The 19,676-nt window shown below is 40.8% G+C and overlaps 1 protein-coding gene across 1 annotated transcript in view; it reads right to left on the minus strand.

Moving 5' to 3' along the window:
* Positions 1–3,806: 3,806 nt before the first annotated feature.
* Positions 3,807–19,676, minus strand: part of LOC138265434 (protocadherin-11 X-linked-like) — a 570,450-nt gene continuing 554,580 nt past the window's right edge. Inside the window, exon 4 of the mRNA XM_069213145.1 lies at positions 3,807–3,886. Coding sequence (XP_069069246.1) covers positions 3,878–3,886 — 9 coding nt within the window. The 3' untranslated portion in view covers positions 3,807–3,877. The remainder of the gene's footprint in view (positions 3,887–19,676) is intronic.

Consider the following 19,676-nt stretch of genomic DNA (forward strand, 5'->3'; position numbering starts at 1 on the left):
ATGCTGCTCAGTGTACCGACAAATATTGTTGTGGATTCTTTTGTGTAGTGTTTGTCCTTATCACACCTTTGCCCAAATCCCCTTTCCCAACCATTCACCGAGCCCCTAACCCTTTTCCCTTGGGCTGTGTGATTTATTGAGGTGTGACTTAATTCTACACCATAAATGGATCACACACTTGCTGGGGCAGATGTGATGAAAGAGACACCAACTCACTGAATGACCTTCTATTACCTGAACAACATTCCACACTGGCCCACCCAAAATCATAATTCATGCATTGTTGTGTGTTGCATAAATGTTTAACCTTGTCCAACCCCACTTGACTCTGAGCCCATGTCTTCTGACTCCATGATTTAATTTTCTAAGTTTAGTGTTTAAATACTAGCTCTATACTATTGCTCATAAGAAGTTGATATTGCTAGTTTTTATTATCTTATCAGGTCTTCTTTGTTTGTGTCAGATACTGTCACTGTGGTACTGTGGTCTCAGAATTCCTAAAGTTATGATATAATATGGATAACCCTTTCATTATTCCTGCAGCTGGAGTTCGTGTAGGTTAGAGTGGCACCTTCTGTCTTTCTCGTTTGGGTGCTAGCCTGCTACTACTACCATCCCCTTGAAGAATAAAGACGCCACCTTGGGCAAACCTCTGCAGTAAGATGACTCACTCGCTTCATCTATTCAGGTAAAAGACGAACTATGGATTGAAGTGAACTTGTTTGGTTAGTAATCAACTTGTATTGAAAAATATTTTCTATCTGTAACTAGGTTTTTGTAAGCAAAAAAAGGCAATAACAACCATCCCCCAGTTTTCAATAAAGTTGCAGACAGCAGTAGAACAAGGGTAAAAGTAAACAAGATTCTCTTTTTTAGCAGGCTTAAAAAACAGGCTACACTAGAGGACAGCAGTGCAAAATAAAATACCAAAAATAAACATTTGAGGCATAAATCAAGTAAAATAAATTATCCCCTTTTTATTTTTAACAAATGCAGAAACCCCCCCATTCCACCAACAACAGACCCACCCCTCTCCCCCAAAAAATAGCCCGTCCCCAAAAAGTCCAATGAAAAGTCCAAATTGAAACCCGGACCCAATTCCCTCCCCACCTTCTCCACCCACAACAAGCTCCTCCTGTGAATTTTATTTTTAAAAAGGGCTTAGAAGAGTGCACTGTATATATAGGTCCACAGCTGGTCCAGGTCCGCTTGATCCTGGTGAGCCGGCTCTCCATCGGGGTCATCCACTGCAGTATACGGTGGAGCAATGCCCTGTCAGAGTGGGAGGGGGTGGCAACAGGTACAGTCAGGAATCTTGACAGCTGGCAGTGGTGGCGGAGATGTAGTGACTGGCAGGCTGGGACTGGTGTGCTGCTGAGCTGGGTCCTGGGTCGGAGGCATTTAATTCACCCTCTTCCTCCTCCAGTGGTATTTGGCCTGGATGTTCTTTAGCCTCTGCAGACGGGCCACTATCTCCTTCCTGGTTTGTGATATTTGTTGACCAGCAAGAGTAGCTATATTGAGAAAAAACAAAAATAAATAAGGCACAGTTTAAATAATGTTTTGAACAAACACTTCTTCAAAACTAGCTAGTTGGTGGCACATTAGCAGTACATTATGGCTCCCATAGGGACATTGGAATTTGATGTGATCTTTATAATTAGGAGAGTCACATGGCCACTTTGATTTGATAACCACACATGCCTCACATAAAATGAACTGACCTTCTGGTAGAAAGGAACTAAGGCAGAGTAACCCCAAAACATTGATTTCATTTTTTTCTTTTAAATGATTTTCTAGTAACTAAACAGACAGATTTAGTGAAAAAATAAAAATGAATTACTTCTCATTTATGAGCAAGGCATCATGCACTATGAAGTACAAGTTGCTATACCAAATTAATGGAGGCATGCTAGGCAGCGCTTTGTGTACTTTGCAAACTTGTATCTTTAATTCCAATGGCCCTACTCTTCCTCAAATGCCCTTTGCTTAGTTTCTACCCTGACTCCAAAGAAGCAGATGAATAAATAAAATACATCACACATATCACATATTAAATGTAGATATATTACCCTATCTGCCACAAGTAGACATTGGGGAAAACAATGCACTGCACTACAGGGAAACAAACAGGCTATATATATTGTTTTTGCCACATTCATCTCAGAGTATCCCTTACGCCAAACTTGAAATCAAATCAGGCACCTATTAGTTACTGTTTACTCACTGGCCTTGACCACCACCACAAATTCTTTTCAACAAATTAATTTGCTGGGCAGTAAGGAAAGAAAACTTGAAGTACTGCAAAGTAAGGCAGAGGGATTAGGTGGGTAGGTAGAGCATTTGCTATTGAATAGAGGGGTGTCAATGATCATGAATTCATCATGTGCTTAGTATCTGGATTATTCAGTCACTGCATAGATGAAAGTCTAAAGGGAAAAATCTGAACAGGCTTAAAATCTGTTATGGGAAACCATAAAATGAATGTTGGAAAAACTTCACATGGCCCTAAAGATGTGGCATATGTCAAGAATTCAATTTTAAATTTGTTTGGTAAGCTGGGATGGAAGAACTTAGGAATGAATAAAGAATGAAGTACTCAGTGGTGACTGAGTGGGTGAAGTGAAAAAACACATCTTGTGTGTTTGGTTTTCAATGCATTAAAAACTTTGTAAATGCTGCATTAACTGAAGCAGATGCACATTGCACAGCCAACACGGCAAGCACAAATTGAACCATATTGCATTTCAATGGACATGGATGGTAAAATGCTGTGGGCAAGGAGGGGGTGATCTATGATGATGCATGGCATACAAATATGTTTAACAAATACAGTGAGTCAAGGGATTAGAACACAAAATGAAATACTCTTTGAACCATAGCTTTGATAAACATAAAACACAAAGTAAGCAAGTAGGTAAGCTGCAGAAAAGCTTCAATGTTTATGCATTCAAGCAACTATTCAATTATGCTTTCATTCTTGCTACTATATTCACCCATAGTCACCGCAATTTAATTTTTACTTTCTCTCATCGTCTTTCACCAACGTTCATAATCAATTATCTATCCATTCAGTATCCACTATCCACCCTTTTTTCAATCATCGTTTTATCCATCCATTCATTTATTCAATACGCACCCCTGCATCCTTTCACCCACCCACGGATCCTTTCCCTTCACTCATTTCACCCATTTTTTCTTTTAACCTGCTGTTTTTCCCTCTTTCCATCAAGCCATCATTTTTAGCATACGTTATGAGGGTCATTATGAGTTTGGTAAATGGAAAAGACGTCCGCCAAACTCCCGCGTTCAGGTTGCCATCAGTGCGGCTGCCTTCCCACGGGCCCCATTAGCCAGTGGCACTGCTACAGTGCGTCGGGTGCAGTAGCACCCATCACATGTTCACTGTTTGCAATGCAGACAGTGAACAGCGTGACGGGGCTCCGCCAGGCTTTACATGGTGGTGCTACCACCATGTAAAAGCTGTCAGAGAGGGGGTTGTAATCCCCAAGGTGGCACTGCTTGCAGCACTGCCCTGGCTCATTAGGACCACCAGCACTGCCAGTCCCTCCTGTGGCGGTATACTTGGATGCTGGGGGTGTGACCACGGAGCAAAAACCACGGTCATAATGTGGCAGTCAGAGCACTGCCAAAGTGGTCATAATGACTCCCTATGTGTGCTTTTGCTGAGTTGCAGATGGAAGATGCCATAATTAACCCAATCACCACTGTAGCTGCTAAAGTGGGGGGGTCATGATCAGTAGATAGTGAGTAATAGTAATTGTCAAGAAGGAAGCAATGTGACTTACCACCACCAGTCCCTGCCACCGATTCTCCCCCGGTCCTGCAGCAGAACTTGAGCCAGCTTCACTGGTGGTCAGTGTGGCTAGAAAAAAACATTATAGAGTTTTAGGTGCCAGGTACACTTCCCCTGTTTTTTTAAATCAATAAACACAATACATTGCTACAGTTTGGTTAGCACTGCAGTATCTTCTGACAAAAATATCACACTGGGCATCTTGTTGGTTCACCATGTTAGAAAAGCCTAGTAGTCATGCCAACCAAAAACTTTGCGTAATGGAGGGGCAGAGCTGTAGTCTATGATGATGATGATGATGACTCGTAATCATTGAAGTGCAATGGAAGGTGGAAAAGAAATGGTCAAAGAAAGACAGAAAAAGAGAATGCAGGGATAACAGGTTGTAAAAAAAAAACTGGATGTGGGAGTTGGAAAAAGGAGACAGTATAAAAAAGTGAACAAGGCAAAATTATAAGTAGTATAATAGTGGGCAGAGGTAAAAGTTAGGAAAATAATAATAACAATAATAATAATAATAGCAATAATAGGAGATACTGGGATGTACTGAGCCCTCAGCATTGGAGCTGCCTATGTGGTACCCCTCTTCTTGACCTTGGGTGTTGATGTAGGAAATAAAGAACGTAAAAAAATAGATTAGTGGTACAGTTAAATTCCACAATTTATTATAATAAGCAAATGCAATAACATGGTGCTTATCTAAATCAGATCGCCTATGGTACTGGTATGGACGGCTATCATTGAGTTGGCTATACTCTTAAAATTGCCGTTCCAAATTTCCTTAACAAAACTTAATTTGGAATTAAGGTATTACAATGAATAAACTTTGATTCTTTTCTCATTTCTCAAGCCCCCCTTAATGGAGCAACTCAGGGGCATATTTATACTATGTTCGCACCGGGTTTGCGTCTTTTTTTTAATGCAAATCTGGCGCAAACGTAACTCCATATTTATATTTTGTCACTAGACATGTCTAGCGCCAAAATATTGGAGTTAAAGTCATTTTTTGCCTGCAGAAAACTACTATGTGTCAATGACGTTCCCGGGCAAAAAATGACTTAAAAGCCCTAGTGCCTTATTAATCCTCCCTTGCAAAAATCACGAACAGGAGGAGGAGGGCCTTAAGGGCCCTAAATTATGGTGCTAAGCCGCCTTAGCACAATGTTTAATGACTGGGTCAGGGCAGGTGTTAGGGAACCTGTGGGCCTTTTTCCATGTCAGAGACCATGAAAGCAGCCCACTGGTGCCCTTCCCTGCCCCCTGGGGCACTCCCACCCACCCGCACCCACACCTGGAGGACACCTAAGGATGAGTCCAGGTAAGTTTTTATTTTTTTAAATTCAGAGTGCCATGGGGGGCCTAACTTGGGCCCGCCTACATGGCACTCTGCCCAGAGGCCATGGCCAGGGGACTTAAGTCCCCTGGGCATGGCCATAGGGCTAGAAGGCATGAATCCTGCCTTTACTAAGACAGGAATCATGTCCATGGGGGCTGTGCATAAAAAAAATGGCGCTAGTCAGATTAGAGTAATTTTTTTGACTCTAACCTGACTAGCGCCATTCTTTCCTGCACAACCTCCAGTCTTACCTACGCCTCCCCTAGACGGTTAGTGTCATGTATTTTAATGCTAATTGGGCCTCAGTGCCGGCTTGCACTATTCCTTAAATATGGCGCCTGGCTGGTGTCCTGGAATGGCACTAGCCGGTGCTATACATTTTGACGCAAACCTGCGCTAATGCAGGTTTGCGTCATAAAGTATGAATATGGGCCTCAGTCTCTCTTTTTTGCAATGCACAGATCCATACCACTACTACACATCACTGTGAAAATGCTTGGGACTGTACAAGCTACCTAAAGAATACTAATTCACTGATATCACTAATTCACTATGGTGTCAGAAAGACAGAGGAGTCTGTATTGTAATGGCTTCTTAAATAATCAGCCAAAGTGAGTGCTGATGAGTACAATGATGTAGAGCTGAGCATCAGCCGTGCTCTAACTGGATCACATAATACTATTCTTAATGTAAACTAAATGTAGCTTATGTCTGAGTGTGAACAGCACGCTATTCAGAAAAAAAGTTAGCATTGTAATACACAATAATATAGTTCATACCCACCAAGACCTGGAACCTCTATGCCTAGCAGGTCAAGTAGATCTTGCTTGCGTTTGAAGATATCCACCCAGCCGTGCGTCAGCTGCTGTGTGGTGCACTGGACCTGGGTGGTGCAATGAATACACCTGTGCACCCTCCCCAAAAGCACCCGATGCTTCCATAGGGGTAACCGCTGCCAGGCCTGCCACCTGCTGCCAGCATGGAGGGGACGTGGTGCATACATAGAAAAACAGTGCTGCCACCTCCACCTCACATAAGATAGCCCGAAGCTGATACCCTTGGTGGCGCCTTTACCCGCAAGGTAGAAGCCTTAGCTGGCGGTCGGGGGCCTGGTCCTGTCCCTCCACTGTTCGCCAGCGCAACCCTGCTCTTCCATGGTGCTGAGTGGTGGGGTGAAGAAAAAAACAGGAGGAGAAGGAGGGAAGAGAGAAGAATAACTAAGGAAGTGAAGGGAAAAATAAACCAAAATACCAAAAGTCACAAAAAGCATGAATAAAATGAAAAAACATAAAAATACACCGACACAAAAAGACACACTAATACAATTAATAAAAATGAGAAGTATATTAATTAGCTGGGTGGAGGACTGAAAATATTAAGGGATGAAAAAACAGGCCCAGTAAAAAACAAAATGGCCATACCTATGCGAACAGAACGGTGCCATTTGTGCGCGATTTTGAACACAAAAATGTACTCCGCATTGTGTTTGATGTAAAATGCAACGTGAATGTGTGCAATGGGGAAACTCCATTCATGGAACTCTGCGTAGCATAGCAGAGTTTTTTACCACTTTGCAGAGTTCATCATAGTGCAACTCTGCACCCTTGGCTCAGGCATATTTAGAACGTGGTGCAGTGAACGCAAGATTAGAAAGATCATGAATAAAGATGTGTAATACATAGGTCTGTGTGTGGCATATTCATTAGCAGGTACCAAGGCTGGTACATTAGGTGGAACTGCAAAAGGTGCTGAGGGCTTGGGTGGAAGTCCATCAGTCACTGGCTACCTCAGCTGAAAGAGATGAAGAGATGACCTGGCAAGACATGGGTTTGGATTTCAGTCCTGAGACTACTGAAGGGGATGGCTGGAACCCTGAGTTGTAGCACTCTTCCAGAGCAGAAAGCTATGGATCTTCGTGCAGCCCCAGAAGAGCTGTTAGAAAGGTGGGAGGAGAAAGGGTTCAGGCTAAGAGTAGCCAACATCAGGATGGAGGAGAAGAAACTTGTCATGGAGGAGGAACTGGCTTTGCAGCATTTGCCTCATGAAAGGAGCCTTAATGTGCTGGAGCTGAAAGCAAGGCAGGTAGATTGCAGCACTGAGGCAGATGCATGCAGTGTCTGAAGTCAACAAGAAGATAATTATACCCAAAGATCTGGTGCTCAACTATGTGGCAAGTGATCACTTGCCATATTTGAGGTAGCTCTAAAGGTACTCAAGATTCCAGAGAAGCACTTAAGGGTTGTATGTGGAAACACATGCCTCCAATTGGGAGGGAAACACTGCTTACACTAGGAGTGGAGGACCAAACCAGATATACCAGCATGAAAACCATCCTTGTAACCAAATTTGGATTCACGACAGAGAAATACCACATATATAGTTTGTGATTCCTCTTTTAGAATGCTTGGTTTGCACATTGACACTGCAGAATTTGCTTACACCACAGAAGAGGGAAAGAATACATCCACCTACTCACTGATTTAAACAGTGCTACTGTCTACTATTGGAATATCGTAAGTATTAGCTACATTGTGCCTATTTATATGAATGTTTGTCTTGAGGCCTTGTTCCAAAAATAGAAGACCCAGATTCCTGACCTATTGCACAAGAATATTTGCACCACTTACTGCTGGATAACTGCATACTTCAAGGACAGATATTGTGGAAATTTGAAGAGGGCTTGTTCCTACTAAACAGCCATCTTAACCTTTTGATATTGTAGACCCTCAGTGTATCCCTATTGGAAGCTGAGGACTTCAGCCTCCTAAATCTCTATGCTATGAAACTCACAACAATACACAGAAATATAGATTTGTGTGACTCGAACAAATAAATAGATTATGAAATATTTAATTCACAAGAATACAAAAATCAAATTTTTCATAGAAAGTGTGGAGCCTTTCAAATGAAAGATGAATGATATGCTAGATTTTTGCATGTCACTTACTTTTTTTTTCTTTCCTAATGCATGTTCTCATTTTGCCAGCAATTACCAATGCTCCAGTTGAACCCACCAGGGGTCCACACTACACCCTGTTTGCTGCACTTGCACTGCTTCCACAAATCAAGCTAAGGATAGCAATTTATTTTTTCAATCTCCTTCAACTTTTTCTCAGTGTTTTATAATTCATAATTTTACAGTTTACTTTTTTGTATATATATTCTTTATCAATGTGTTTATATTATTTAATTTTGTAAACAGTTGTAGACTTCCTGAGTAGGTGACAAGGACCCCCAGGGGCCTGAGGATCACTGGTTAAGAATCACTTCTATAGGAAGTTCTTACCACAGTGAGTGACTGCATCTGCATGTAGCAGAGCTTCTAGGTATGTTCTTGGGACCCAGTTGCCACACTCCAAAAGGGCGCACTTGATGGCACACTTACTATGCTCCATGTCTCTGTGATGCACATTCAATGTACTTGCTGAGTAATTATTTGCCATGGCACCTGCATATGTAATATGGCAGGGTTGCAACTTCAAAATAGTTCCTCATTTGCATTGGACATGCCATCATGCAAATGAGGGAATGCACCTTCAAGATCGCACTGGTGCATATTCATTGTTAGTGTGATCCATATTACAGAAAGAGGCACGCTAGTGTCTATAGTCTCTTCAGTGATATCAAAGTACCCTGAAGGTGCAAAAAAGAGGATCCATGTGCACATCAAACCCCTGGGGCAGCACAGCAAGTCACATTACTGCACTGTCCTGCCTCAAAGAGAAAGGGCAGGAATGCACAGTATTTATCCAATACAGCTAAATTCCTGTCCTTTCATCCTGTGCTGGTGCCCTTTAGGCACCTTGGTGAAAGGCTGCCTTAATCAAATACAGGATTGTTTGCTCCTAAGAGGCTTCTATGTATTTGTGTCATGCATGTACCACATTGTGTGGTACAAGCATGGTACAAATCGCTCATAAATATTCCCCTTAGTTTTTTGTAAAAGACCTAATGGACACATCAAGGATTACAAACCCAATTCAAATGAAAAAGTAACAAAACAGTATACTTAAGGGTGACCAGCAAGCTTGATTCAGAACAAAGAAAAGAATCAAATCATTACTAGCCATATTAAGAGAGTTATTTATTTCTATGAATAATCCACACAACCTTCCACCACAATGATACATCTCTGAGCAGTGTATGATTGAGTTCAACCACGCTATTTTTAAGAGCTTTAAAACTGATACACTCCTTTCTCTCACATCTGACTCAACCGGTACAAATTGGATCTGTGATATATTTGATGCATGAGATGTCATGTGACATTAAACAAGGCCAAGCTCTCTGATTCGCTAATTATGAAAATTGTACCAGCTCGCACCAACTCAAGTGCTAGGTATTTACTAGGTTCAATTTTACATCCCTGCATGAGTAGTAATTCAAACTTCATTTTGGTTGAATGGGTCCAATAAGAATTCCATATTATAAGTATTACCACTCCAAAGTCTGTCTTTTGTGTAACCTTTTAGTTGTGGAACCCTCTTCAATCACCTCCCAAGGACAAAAAACATGGGTGTCATATGATTTTGAATTAGTCTTTACCCCAGAGACCACAGTGTAAACTTTGAACTAGATATGCTTTGAAATGTTCTCCCTCATCTCCACGCTCGACATTGAGTGAAGCTAAACTGAGCTTTATTAATGGTTCATTTGATTACTGTAATTTCATAGGTGGTGGATCAAGAATTACATAGAATGTTTTATTCACAATGACCAAGGAATCATTTTGGGGTTCTGTATTCCTGCAAGATTCATTCCAACTATGGGATGCCCCATGCTCGTGCCATCATTTCTTCTTTACATTTTGGAATGCAAGTAAGATTAGAAGTTCATTGTCATTATGGAAGTTTGAGCATGTTGAACAACAGTCCAAATACAAAAACTACTTCAGATTAATTTTCAACTTCTGCTGCAGGTGTGCTTTCATTTCCATCCCACAAGTAATTTGTTGCCTTTAGTACACCTCTTATATGCTCAAGGGATGCTATGCATGCACATTTAGCCTTCAGGTATTCTACCACAGAGTACAACACTTTGGGACTGATTACAGTACGGCAGTTCGACCACCACATCCTTGGGGCCACAAGCTTGCTGCTACCACCAGAATCATGGATCTTTCTCTGGCAGTGATGGGGAACATCATGGACAGCTGTGGCAATACAGAGGCTTGCACCACCATGCAGGTTACGACCTGCTATTCTGCATAGCTTTTCATGGCTGGGACCCTGCCATAAAAAGCGAGGCAGAATGGCAGGGAAGGGGCCCCTGGGTGGGTTTGTCCATTGGGCAGTGTGGTTGGGGACACATATTGTGCCCCCTATGCCAGCACTGTCGGCTCCCACTGTGTGCGATGGACAACATTGAGCATGGCACACAGTGAGCCCGAGGTGCATTTGGCGCTGCCCTGCTGTAGCATACTTCCTAGGCCCACTTAATTTGCTGAAGCATGCTGCTGCAGTGTCACTGCTAAAAGCTCACCACCAGCACAGCAGTGAGATTATAATATGATGGTGGAGAGGCCGCCGGCTTGGTGGCTTCCTCCCCGTTTTGGCAGTCTGGCGGTCGGCCCATCAAATTCATAATAACGACCTCTATCTAACGACCTCTATCCTTATGTGGGTGTTGAGTAAATCTTTTTGTAAATTGCTTTGTATGTAGTTTTATCGATCATTTTTATGTAAAGACAGTTTGATGTTAATGTAAAAATAAAATCTACTACAATATAATTAAGTTACAGTACATTAATTCTGTACACCACTTTTAATATTTAATAATTCATAATAAAGACATATTTTATTTACTTGAGATATATTTTTAAATTAACCTTCAGAAAAGTAAATTAATATAATATATATTGGTTATGTTAATTTATTATTTAAACTGGGGTTTATATTGCTGTAGCATGTTGCTTTTGTTAGTGTTCTACATATAACATATACATGTTTTTATAATTCATAATAATATATAACATAAACATATTTTTAAAGAAGTTTTTGAAGTTGAATACTCTTTTTTCATTTCCCTTCTACTTTACCATGCAGATGTTTATGGCCTTAGAAGGGAGGTCCCCCTATAAATACATTTTCCCTGTCTTTTATGATATAGAGATCTCTGTCTCAACTGCAGCATCCCCCTACGATAAAGTATGGTGAAAATTGTAAAGAAAGTTAGGGGTTAGCAAACTTATTTAAAAAATCCAAAAATATGTTATTATAAATATACATTTTAATTGATTTTATACACATATTTTATAGGTGAAACTAAATAAATAATGTAAAGTAAATGTATCAAATAAATCCTTATTTAATGTAAATGTATTAAACTAAATTAAAATTATTTTTTCATCTTCTAAGTAAAAATTACACCTAGGTAAAAATAAATATATTAGGCATTACTAATTATTGAAAGTGGTGGGTAGATGTAAATAAACATGATTACATTATATGTATTAAAATGTAGTGTTACATTTGTTTTTCCATAAAAAGTGTATTAAAGCTTGTTATAATTAAATTAAAAAAAATTACTAATTTTTTATATTTTTCAATGTTAAATTATATTTATTTATATTATATATTTAAGGTAATTAAATTTACTTTAACTAGTTAATTCCACTGATTTCTATGGGAGAGTGTTGCAAGACCAGTAGCCATGTATAAGGCTGGACTAACTTCATCTCTGAGCTGGAGTTGCTTACTACCATTTGTGGTCTCTTTTCAGCTGTAGTAACTTTAGAAGAACAGTTTGTGAATAGGAATGGGCTTACTGTTATATATGTGTCCCTCATTAAACCCCTCTCCAGCCATGCCCTTAGCCCTACTTACTCCTCCACATTCCTTTTCCCTTTTGTAGTAAGTATTTGTCACTTTCCAACCACTTCCCTCTGTCCATCCCACATTTACTACTAAAGCATATACTTACGCAGGTGGAGATTCAGTACTCAGGTGGAGATCCATGTATAGAAAAAGATAGGAGGGGCGGAGGCGTATGTTTGTGAATAGCATTTTGTAGTACATTTTGTAGTATTAAAATGCCATTTGCTCATAGTGTCCATCGTCTTCAAATATGCTAATTGCAGGCATGATGTAAATACTTTCTTTTGTTACCTGTCTGATGTCTAAACAAGAGGCAGGTTGGCTCAACTTAAAGAATAACATAAGTACAGAAATAGGTAAAGACATGACACCATGTTAAGGTGTTGATTCAAAACTGAGGTGCAATAAAGCAAAATATTTGCTGATTCTCTATAGGGCAACTGGGGTCGTTATACTCAGAGACCATTTTCATATTTTTTGCAACAAACCCCTTCTCTGCTGTGTAGCAACTTTTCCAGGCACCAGCTCTGAATTTGACTGATTGTTTTATCAATGAATGGAAAATATGGTCTGATGTACTATTATTTCGAAGTTGCACACTGAATTGTTGTGAATTGAAGAGTATTTTGCGAAGACGTACGTAATAATAGGTAATTTCCCAAAATACTGAATCACAGGTGGGTTTGCAGAGTAAACTGCCTGATTCAAATTATGCAGGTCAGAATTTGCAACCCCATCTGACTGGCTTTAATCACAGGGATTTGGGCCTGTAATGAACAGCAGACCACTGGTCATATGATTGAATTCCAAAATATAAGAAGAAGCCTGTGTTTCCTAAAGCAGCCAGTGCTGCTTTAAAAAAATACAATTTCTATTTTACTGGGAAGTGGTCCCCTTGATCACTGCCTCCTCCTGAAAGAGACTAAAAGATTTCCCATTCAGAAGTCTTTAACTCATGAATAAATAACAATCACAATTGCGGTAGTGAACCATTGATACATTTCTCTCAAACATTTTTCGAAATTAGCAGAGGGATGCCTTCTCAAGTCCCCTTCCATTTGAGATTCCCAAAGGAGATCAAAAGTCCTTTTATTGTCAGAAAGGATTTTCTGATTCGTAAATGAGATTTTGTACAAAGTACAAGAAGAAAAGTACAGAGGCTCTTTAGCAGTCACAAAACCTGTGAATTTATGAATCTCAGGGTTTTACAATCACAAAGGGCTTTATACATGAGGCCCCTACTTATGAAAATATATTGATAATTCTAATCCTACACTCAGCTAAAGATAATTACTTACACAGAAAGAATTTCAGATTTCAGAAAAGGCCATGGTTGTTTATCCACAACAAATCAAAACAACTTCAGATAAAATCATTAAAGACTATTTTTAGACACTAAGGGCCTCATTTCGAATTTGGCAGACGGGAAAGCCCATCCACTGAACCCACAACAGGGTGGCCACTGCCTTCATGGTGACCACCCTGCCAGAATGATTAAGAGTTTCCCACTAGGTCAGTGGGCAGAATCATCAGTTTCCACCCACCGGCCTAAAAGGAAACAAGCTACAGCATAGCCCATAGGGTGCACCAGCATCCTTGCAATGTTCACTGTCTGCAAGACCGCCACTGCGGAAATCCAACTGCCACATTACAACCCTGGCAGTCTGACCACCAGGGAACTTCCAGCTCCACCTGGATCGCAGAGCCCGGTGGTCTGGAGGATGGTGGCAGTCCTGAAGCAGCTCTACCCTAGGGATTATGACCTTGTTGGTTTCATGGCAGTACCATGGCAGTACCACGGCAATGAAAAGGCTGGCGGAGAACGGGTGTAGGAGATACACAGAGAGCCCCTGCACTGCCCATGCACTTTGCATGGTGCACCCTACAGGCTACAGCATTGCCGGCAACTCGATTATGAGCCAGAGACAATGCTGTAGCTTGTTTTCCGCTATGCATAGCAGGAAACTGTTAATACCTCTGGTGGGGAGGTCACTGCATAGGCATCGGCTATCCTGTCGGGAGTTTGGCGACGGGCTTTCCCATCTGTCATACTCATAATAGGGCCCTATGTGTGAGTAAAAACTAGGCCTAACCAAAAGCTGCATGTAAACTCGCACTTTCCTTTCTAAATTTTGCATGACCTGCGTTTACTTGACTTGCTTGATTTGCTAACAATGACAAATTCCAACATGCTTTCATTCAATAGAAATATTTCAATCATAAACTTTGCATGGTCTATGCATGAAGCAAACTTCCTCTGTACCAAAGCAAGCCATATTGTATTTTTCTTTCTATCTAGCTGACCTCCAAAACTTGCTAAACTGATCTGAAACTTTCTTCTTTATGAATAGGCTTGAAGATTTGTGCAAATGGAAGTGAAAAAAGTCCAAACAAGCATGAACAAATATACAAGTGTTCTGTGTTTCGGAGAGAGAATGCTTATGTATCCTATCTAATGTTGAGAGAATCAAATTATATTGCATCTTTAGACTGCCTTTTGTTCAAAAAGTCACATCAACCAAAAGTGTTTTATTTCAAGAAAAGGCTGCTCCCAATTAGATGTCCAATATCTTGAAAGAAATAACTTTGCTAAAATGTATTTTTCATGATATATGTATACAAGGTGTCCCAGGGTAAGAACAGAGAGTGATATCAATTGCAATAGCAACAGCAATAACTATAGCATCAGTGGCAACAGCAGTAGCTCTTTTTGCTAGCACTTTGAGACTTACTCTCAGATCACACTCTATCTCTTTCTGAGCTCTTGACACAGTCAGATTTACTTCCTGCCTAGACTATTCTCTATTTCAAGTCTGTTATAGTATTCTTTATGAATATTGATAGCTTTGCAGACCAGACTGCTACTAGTATTGTTCTTTTTGCTATTCATTGATAAAATGTTTTACTTTTACAGATTTAGAATATTAGAATAGAGCAGAATGTGGGACACGCTTTATGTAATGTTCTGCAATTAATGAATAAAGAGAAATTAATAATGTACGTGTTTGACCTGGCATCCTTGGCATGGCGTCCCCAGTCTTTTTGCCTCTGCTTCCTGGATTTTTGATTATGTGCTGCATTCCGTTTTTGGTGGTTTCTGGCACTCTGGGCACTTTACAACTACTGACCAGTGCTAAAGTACAAGTGCTTCTTGTGTATATTGTAATTATGATTGTTTATCCCTGATTGGCATATTTGATTTACTAGTAAGTCCCTAGTAAAGTACACCAGAGGTTCCCAGGGCCTGTAAACCAAATGCTACTAGTGGGCTTGCATCACTGATTGTGACAACCATATGAGTAGCCATCTAAACATGTCGCAGATCTGTCACGTCTGTGTGTGCAGTTTTGCACTGCCAATTCAACCTGGCAAGTGTACCCACTTCGCATTTATTACATGCAAGTCACCCTAAGGCCCAAACCTTCACATTTACTACATGTAAGTTACCCTAAGGTAGGCCCTAGGTAGCCCCATGAGCAGGGTGCAGTTTCCTATTGGGAGCAGATCGAGATGTGGAATTTGGGGTCTGTGAACTCACAATTTAAAAATATATTTCTTGGTAAAGTAGTTTTTTAGATTGTCACCTTTAAAGAGTGAGCATTTTCTTGCTTAACCATTTTGTGCCTCTACTTGGCTGCAGAAGCCACGTCTGTGTCAGATTGACAGTTATGCTATTTGTGAATTCACTCTACACAGTGACACAAGGGGACTGAGGTGTGTCCTGCATATCCTAATGAGTATTCCTGGGCTAGAGTGGGAGGGAGGAGCTGTCACCTTCACTTGAAAGGGCTGTGTCTGTCCCCTCACAGTTCAGCCTCCAACCCCTGTGGCTTGGGCAGGGCAAGGAAGAGGCAGTGTGCTGTGCACTACAAAGAATTTCCCTTGAGGTTTGCCTACTTTAAAGCCATTAATGAGTATAAGTAGTGGACCCCAGATTTTTAGAAGACTTCTGGATCAAGAGGAGAAGAGCTGAAGAGCTGTGGGGAGGAGTACTGTTCCTTTTTTGTGTGTGATTTGCTGGGTTGGCTGCAGTTGCTGCTTCTGCCTCAGAGAGGACAAAGACTGGACATTTCTGTGTAGCCTGCTTGTGAAGTTTCACCAAGGGCTTGGTCTGAGCTTGCCTCCTGTTAAGAGGTCTCAGGGACCTCAAAGACTTCATGTGCCAGCACCTGGGCTCTCTTGCTGAGACCTCTGACTTGCCAGGCGGTACCACATCCAATTCCTGGGCCCTTGGAAGGAGAAGCTGGCGAATCCTGAGAGAAAATCCACGCACTGGAGCTGAGTGGCATAAAAATCGATTCAGCGCCTGCACTGCAGCTGAAAAATGTATGCAGTGGTGGTAAAATTTACGCATCAGCAGCTCAGCATGGATTTATCGTCCCTGGGTGTGAAATCTTCAACATCATCGCACAGGTCCGAGGCTGCTCACCAGAAATTGATGCGTTCCTTCCCTGAGAGGAAGGAATTGGTGCATCGCTTACTCAGCAGGGAAAGAATCGACACAGTACCTCATTTGCGGGTAAGAAATTGATTTGATACATTGCTTGCTTTTCTGAGGCACGCCCGCCCCTATGTTTTGAGATAAAATATGCATCCATTGATTCTTATGGATTAAGACTCTTTTTACTTTAAATATTTTTATCTTTACTTGTGTATGTTGGATTTGTGTTGTGTTGGAGTCCTTTCGTGGTGTTTTCACTGTGTTACTCTGTGTGTTTGTACAAATACTTTACATATTGCCTCTGAGATAAGTCTGACTACTTGTGCCAAGCTACTAAGAGGAGGGGCAGGGGCTATCTGAGCTGTGTATCTCCCTTACCCTGACTAGAGTGAGGGTCCTTACTTGGATAGAGAGTAAAGTGACTACCAACTAGAGACCCCATTTCTAACATTCTGATAAAAGAAAGATTTTAAAACTCCAATTAAAACTCTCATTATTGACTCCTGAAATAATATTAAATGCACTGTTGATGTTGAATTGCAGCTATCCCCTACTACCCGTTCCCAAGAACTACTCTCAGGCCCTAAGAGATGCAGATTATTTTATAATTTTAGAATTCTCCAATCTCCCACAAGTCTACCCCACTTGTGAGTTTGGTGTTCTTTCTGGCTGACTCAGTTAGAAGAAAACGTTCAGGGATGGACTCCACTTCCTGGACATCGTGCAAGGGCTACCAGTAAAACAATTGGTGCAGTTGCAACCTTTGATGTTACCTGTGCTCATCTGATGTCAGAATCCCATTAGCCTGCCTGCATCTGACCTGGAGCCCAGAAAGCCTCTTCCATTTCACACAGATGTAGTGTTCTGAAGCTTATTTGTGATACTACACCCTCCTTATATTAATAAAACCAATAGAAATCCAGCCCCCAACACTGCATACTGCACACCCCAAGAAGCCTGCGCTTGAATTGGTCCAAGCTGTGCCAACTTCCTGCTGACTTTGCCTTAATGTCAATAAAAAGCAAACATAAGGGATCTTGCTTCAGTGTGTTGCTGCAAGCTCCAATGTACTTGTAGGAACTATCACTCTGGGGCAATTATAGGGGTCTTCAATGTCAACTTCAAAGGCCTTCTCTTCCTCAAGTAGGTAGCAGATACATGATACTCTGTGTAATAAACTTCTAAACAACATGTAAAGAGAAAGGAAGCAGAATCTGCACTGCACTACTGTGAACATGCAGAGGAAGGGACTGGCCTGTGAAAGAGACTGCAAGAAGGAGCCTAAAATTTTAGTAATGTTGGGGCAAATGATAAACGAGTAAATGAGTATTGCTTGAGAAATGTTAACACAACAATACATTATTATTTCAAGCATATGATGATTTGCACATTGTTGACCGCATTCTGTTCTTTAAAAGTATAGTATATTTTAATATAACTGGACCACTCGCAAGGGAGTTTTGCTGTTGTAGATTAGCACTGAAGAAAGTTAACAGCTCCTGCACCACCACTGGAAACCACCACTGTCCATTAACAGTAGTGGGCAGCAGGTTCCCTGAAAAATATTTTGACCTGGCATATTTTTTCAATAAATTAAACACTGCTTAAAACATCTGAAAAATGTTAATTTTATACTGCCAACCCCTTTTGCTATTTCTCATTTCCTCTCTCACATGTATGTCATTCTCCTGTTACAGAAATGTACTAAAACCAACAACTTGCCTTTTGTTATTACGTTATTTGATGTAATGCATTTTTCTGCACCAAAGCATTGTAAAAATATTTGGGGGCATATTTACAAAGAATCCGCACATGGTTTGCATGGATTGAGGCATTAAAGTAATTTTAACTAGACAAATCCATTTAAAACTGTACTGCTCAATTGCACAAATGTATTGTAAGACTTCAAAGATGTTCTTTGAAATTAGTCTTATGTCACTGTCTCAAGCAAAAAAGAACTTGTATTACAGATAGGGCACACTTTATGTGATTTCGCCATGGCACACCTTTCAGCAGGTGCACCATGTGCAAACAGGGAAAGTGCAGCCTGTTATTAAGAATTTACTGACCACAGGACAGCTGTGAACATGCGATGCCTTTGGGCAGTGCATTGAACAGATATACGGAGCAGCTCTTCAAAAGCTACTCAGTGTTTCTTTGTGCAGGCAACAACCTGTCCACATTTTCAAAAGGGATTTAAGAACCCACTAGAAGGAAGGTGGAGACTGTACCTTCCTGCAGGGGGTGTTTGGGGCGACTCCAGGAGATGCTTTAGAGGGCTGCCCTTAGGCCCTTTAATGCTATCTATATTTACCCACCAATTCCATCTTAACCTCTCACTTCATTTTGTGATTAGCTAAGCTTCCAATGCCGTCACATTGGTGGCACAGGTAGCTTTCCACCCACAACTTGTTAACGTGTTTTCGCTTTTCTCACCAGGGAAGGGAACATAACATGGGGGATTTAACACTGATAAGAGTGTACAAGGATGAGAATGTTTATAGGAGAGAAGGGTATGGCTCTGTCTTGGAAATATACCTTGGGATCTGGCCAATCTTTCTGTATGTGTTTCCAACACTGACAAAGTACAGCAAGTGCTTGAATTTCATAACTTACTCAAAGGGAGGGAGGTTACCTGAATCTTCCTCCTAAGTTTGTTTAAGGTATATAAGGTGAGGAAACCTGGTGTTGAGGCATTTCTGAGGGTGGATTCATTGCTCAGAAAAAACCCATTGGGGAAGCTTTCTCCTGTCTTAGCTGTCCAGGGTTTCAAAGCTTGATGTTGGCAAGGACGATGATGGATTCAATCCCCATGGTGATGCAATTTTAATTCTTAATTATCTAGCTTCACCGTGTGCATGCATATCTATCTATCTATCTATCTATCTATCTATCTATCTATCTATCTATCTATCTATCTATCTATCTATATCCACTGCATACATATTCATTGTTGATATATTGCATTATTATTGTTCTACTGCTGTGATTATTTTAGTAGCTGCACGCATTTTGCTGCAAATGCTCATGTTCATATTTTTGTATACTTATGTTTGAACCCTGGGAAGTGCCTTAATAAATTCATTACTCAGACTAAAAGTGCTGCATTCTTTGCATTCTTTAACCTTGTTCCCTCTTAGTTTGAAGCAAAGCAGAACAGGCACACTGACATAGTCCCGCTTTTGTGTGGTGTACTGTCAATGTGCCTCCTAAAGGCATGTTTGCCTCTTCACCCACAACAGTAATATGGTGCAGACGCACAGGCAA

The sequence above is a fragment of the Pleurodeles waltl genome, chromosome 2_1 (genome assembly GCF_031143425.1).
Source record: "Pleurodeles waltl isolate 20211129_DDA chromosome 2_1, aPleWal1.hap1.20221129, whole genome shotgun sequence".
NCBI lineage: Eukaryota > Metazoa > Chordata > Amphibia > Caudata > Salamandridae > Pleurodeles > Pleurodeles waltl.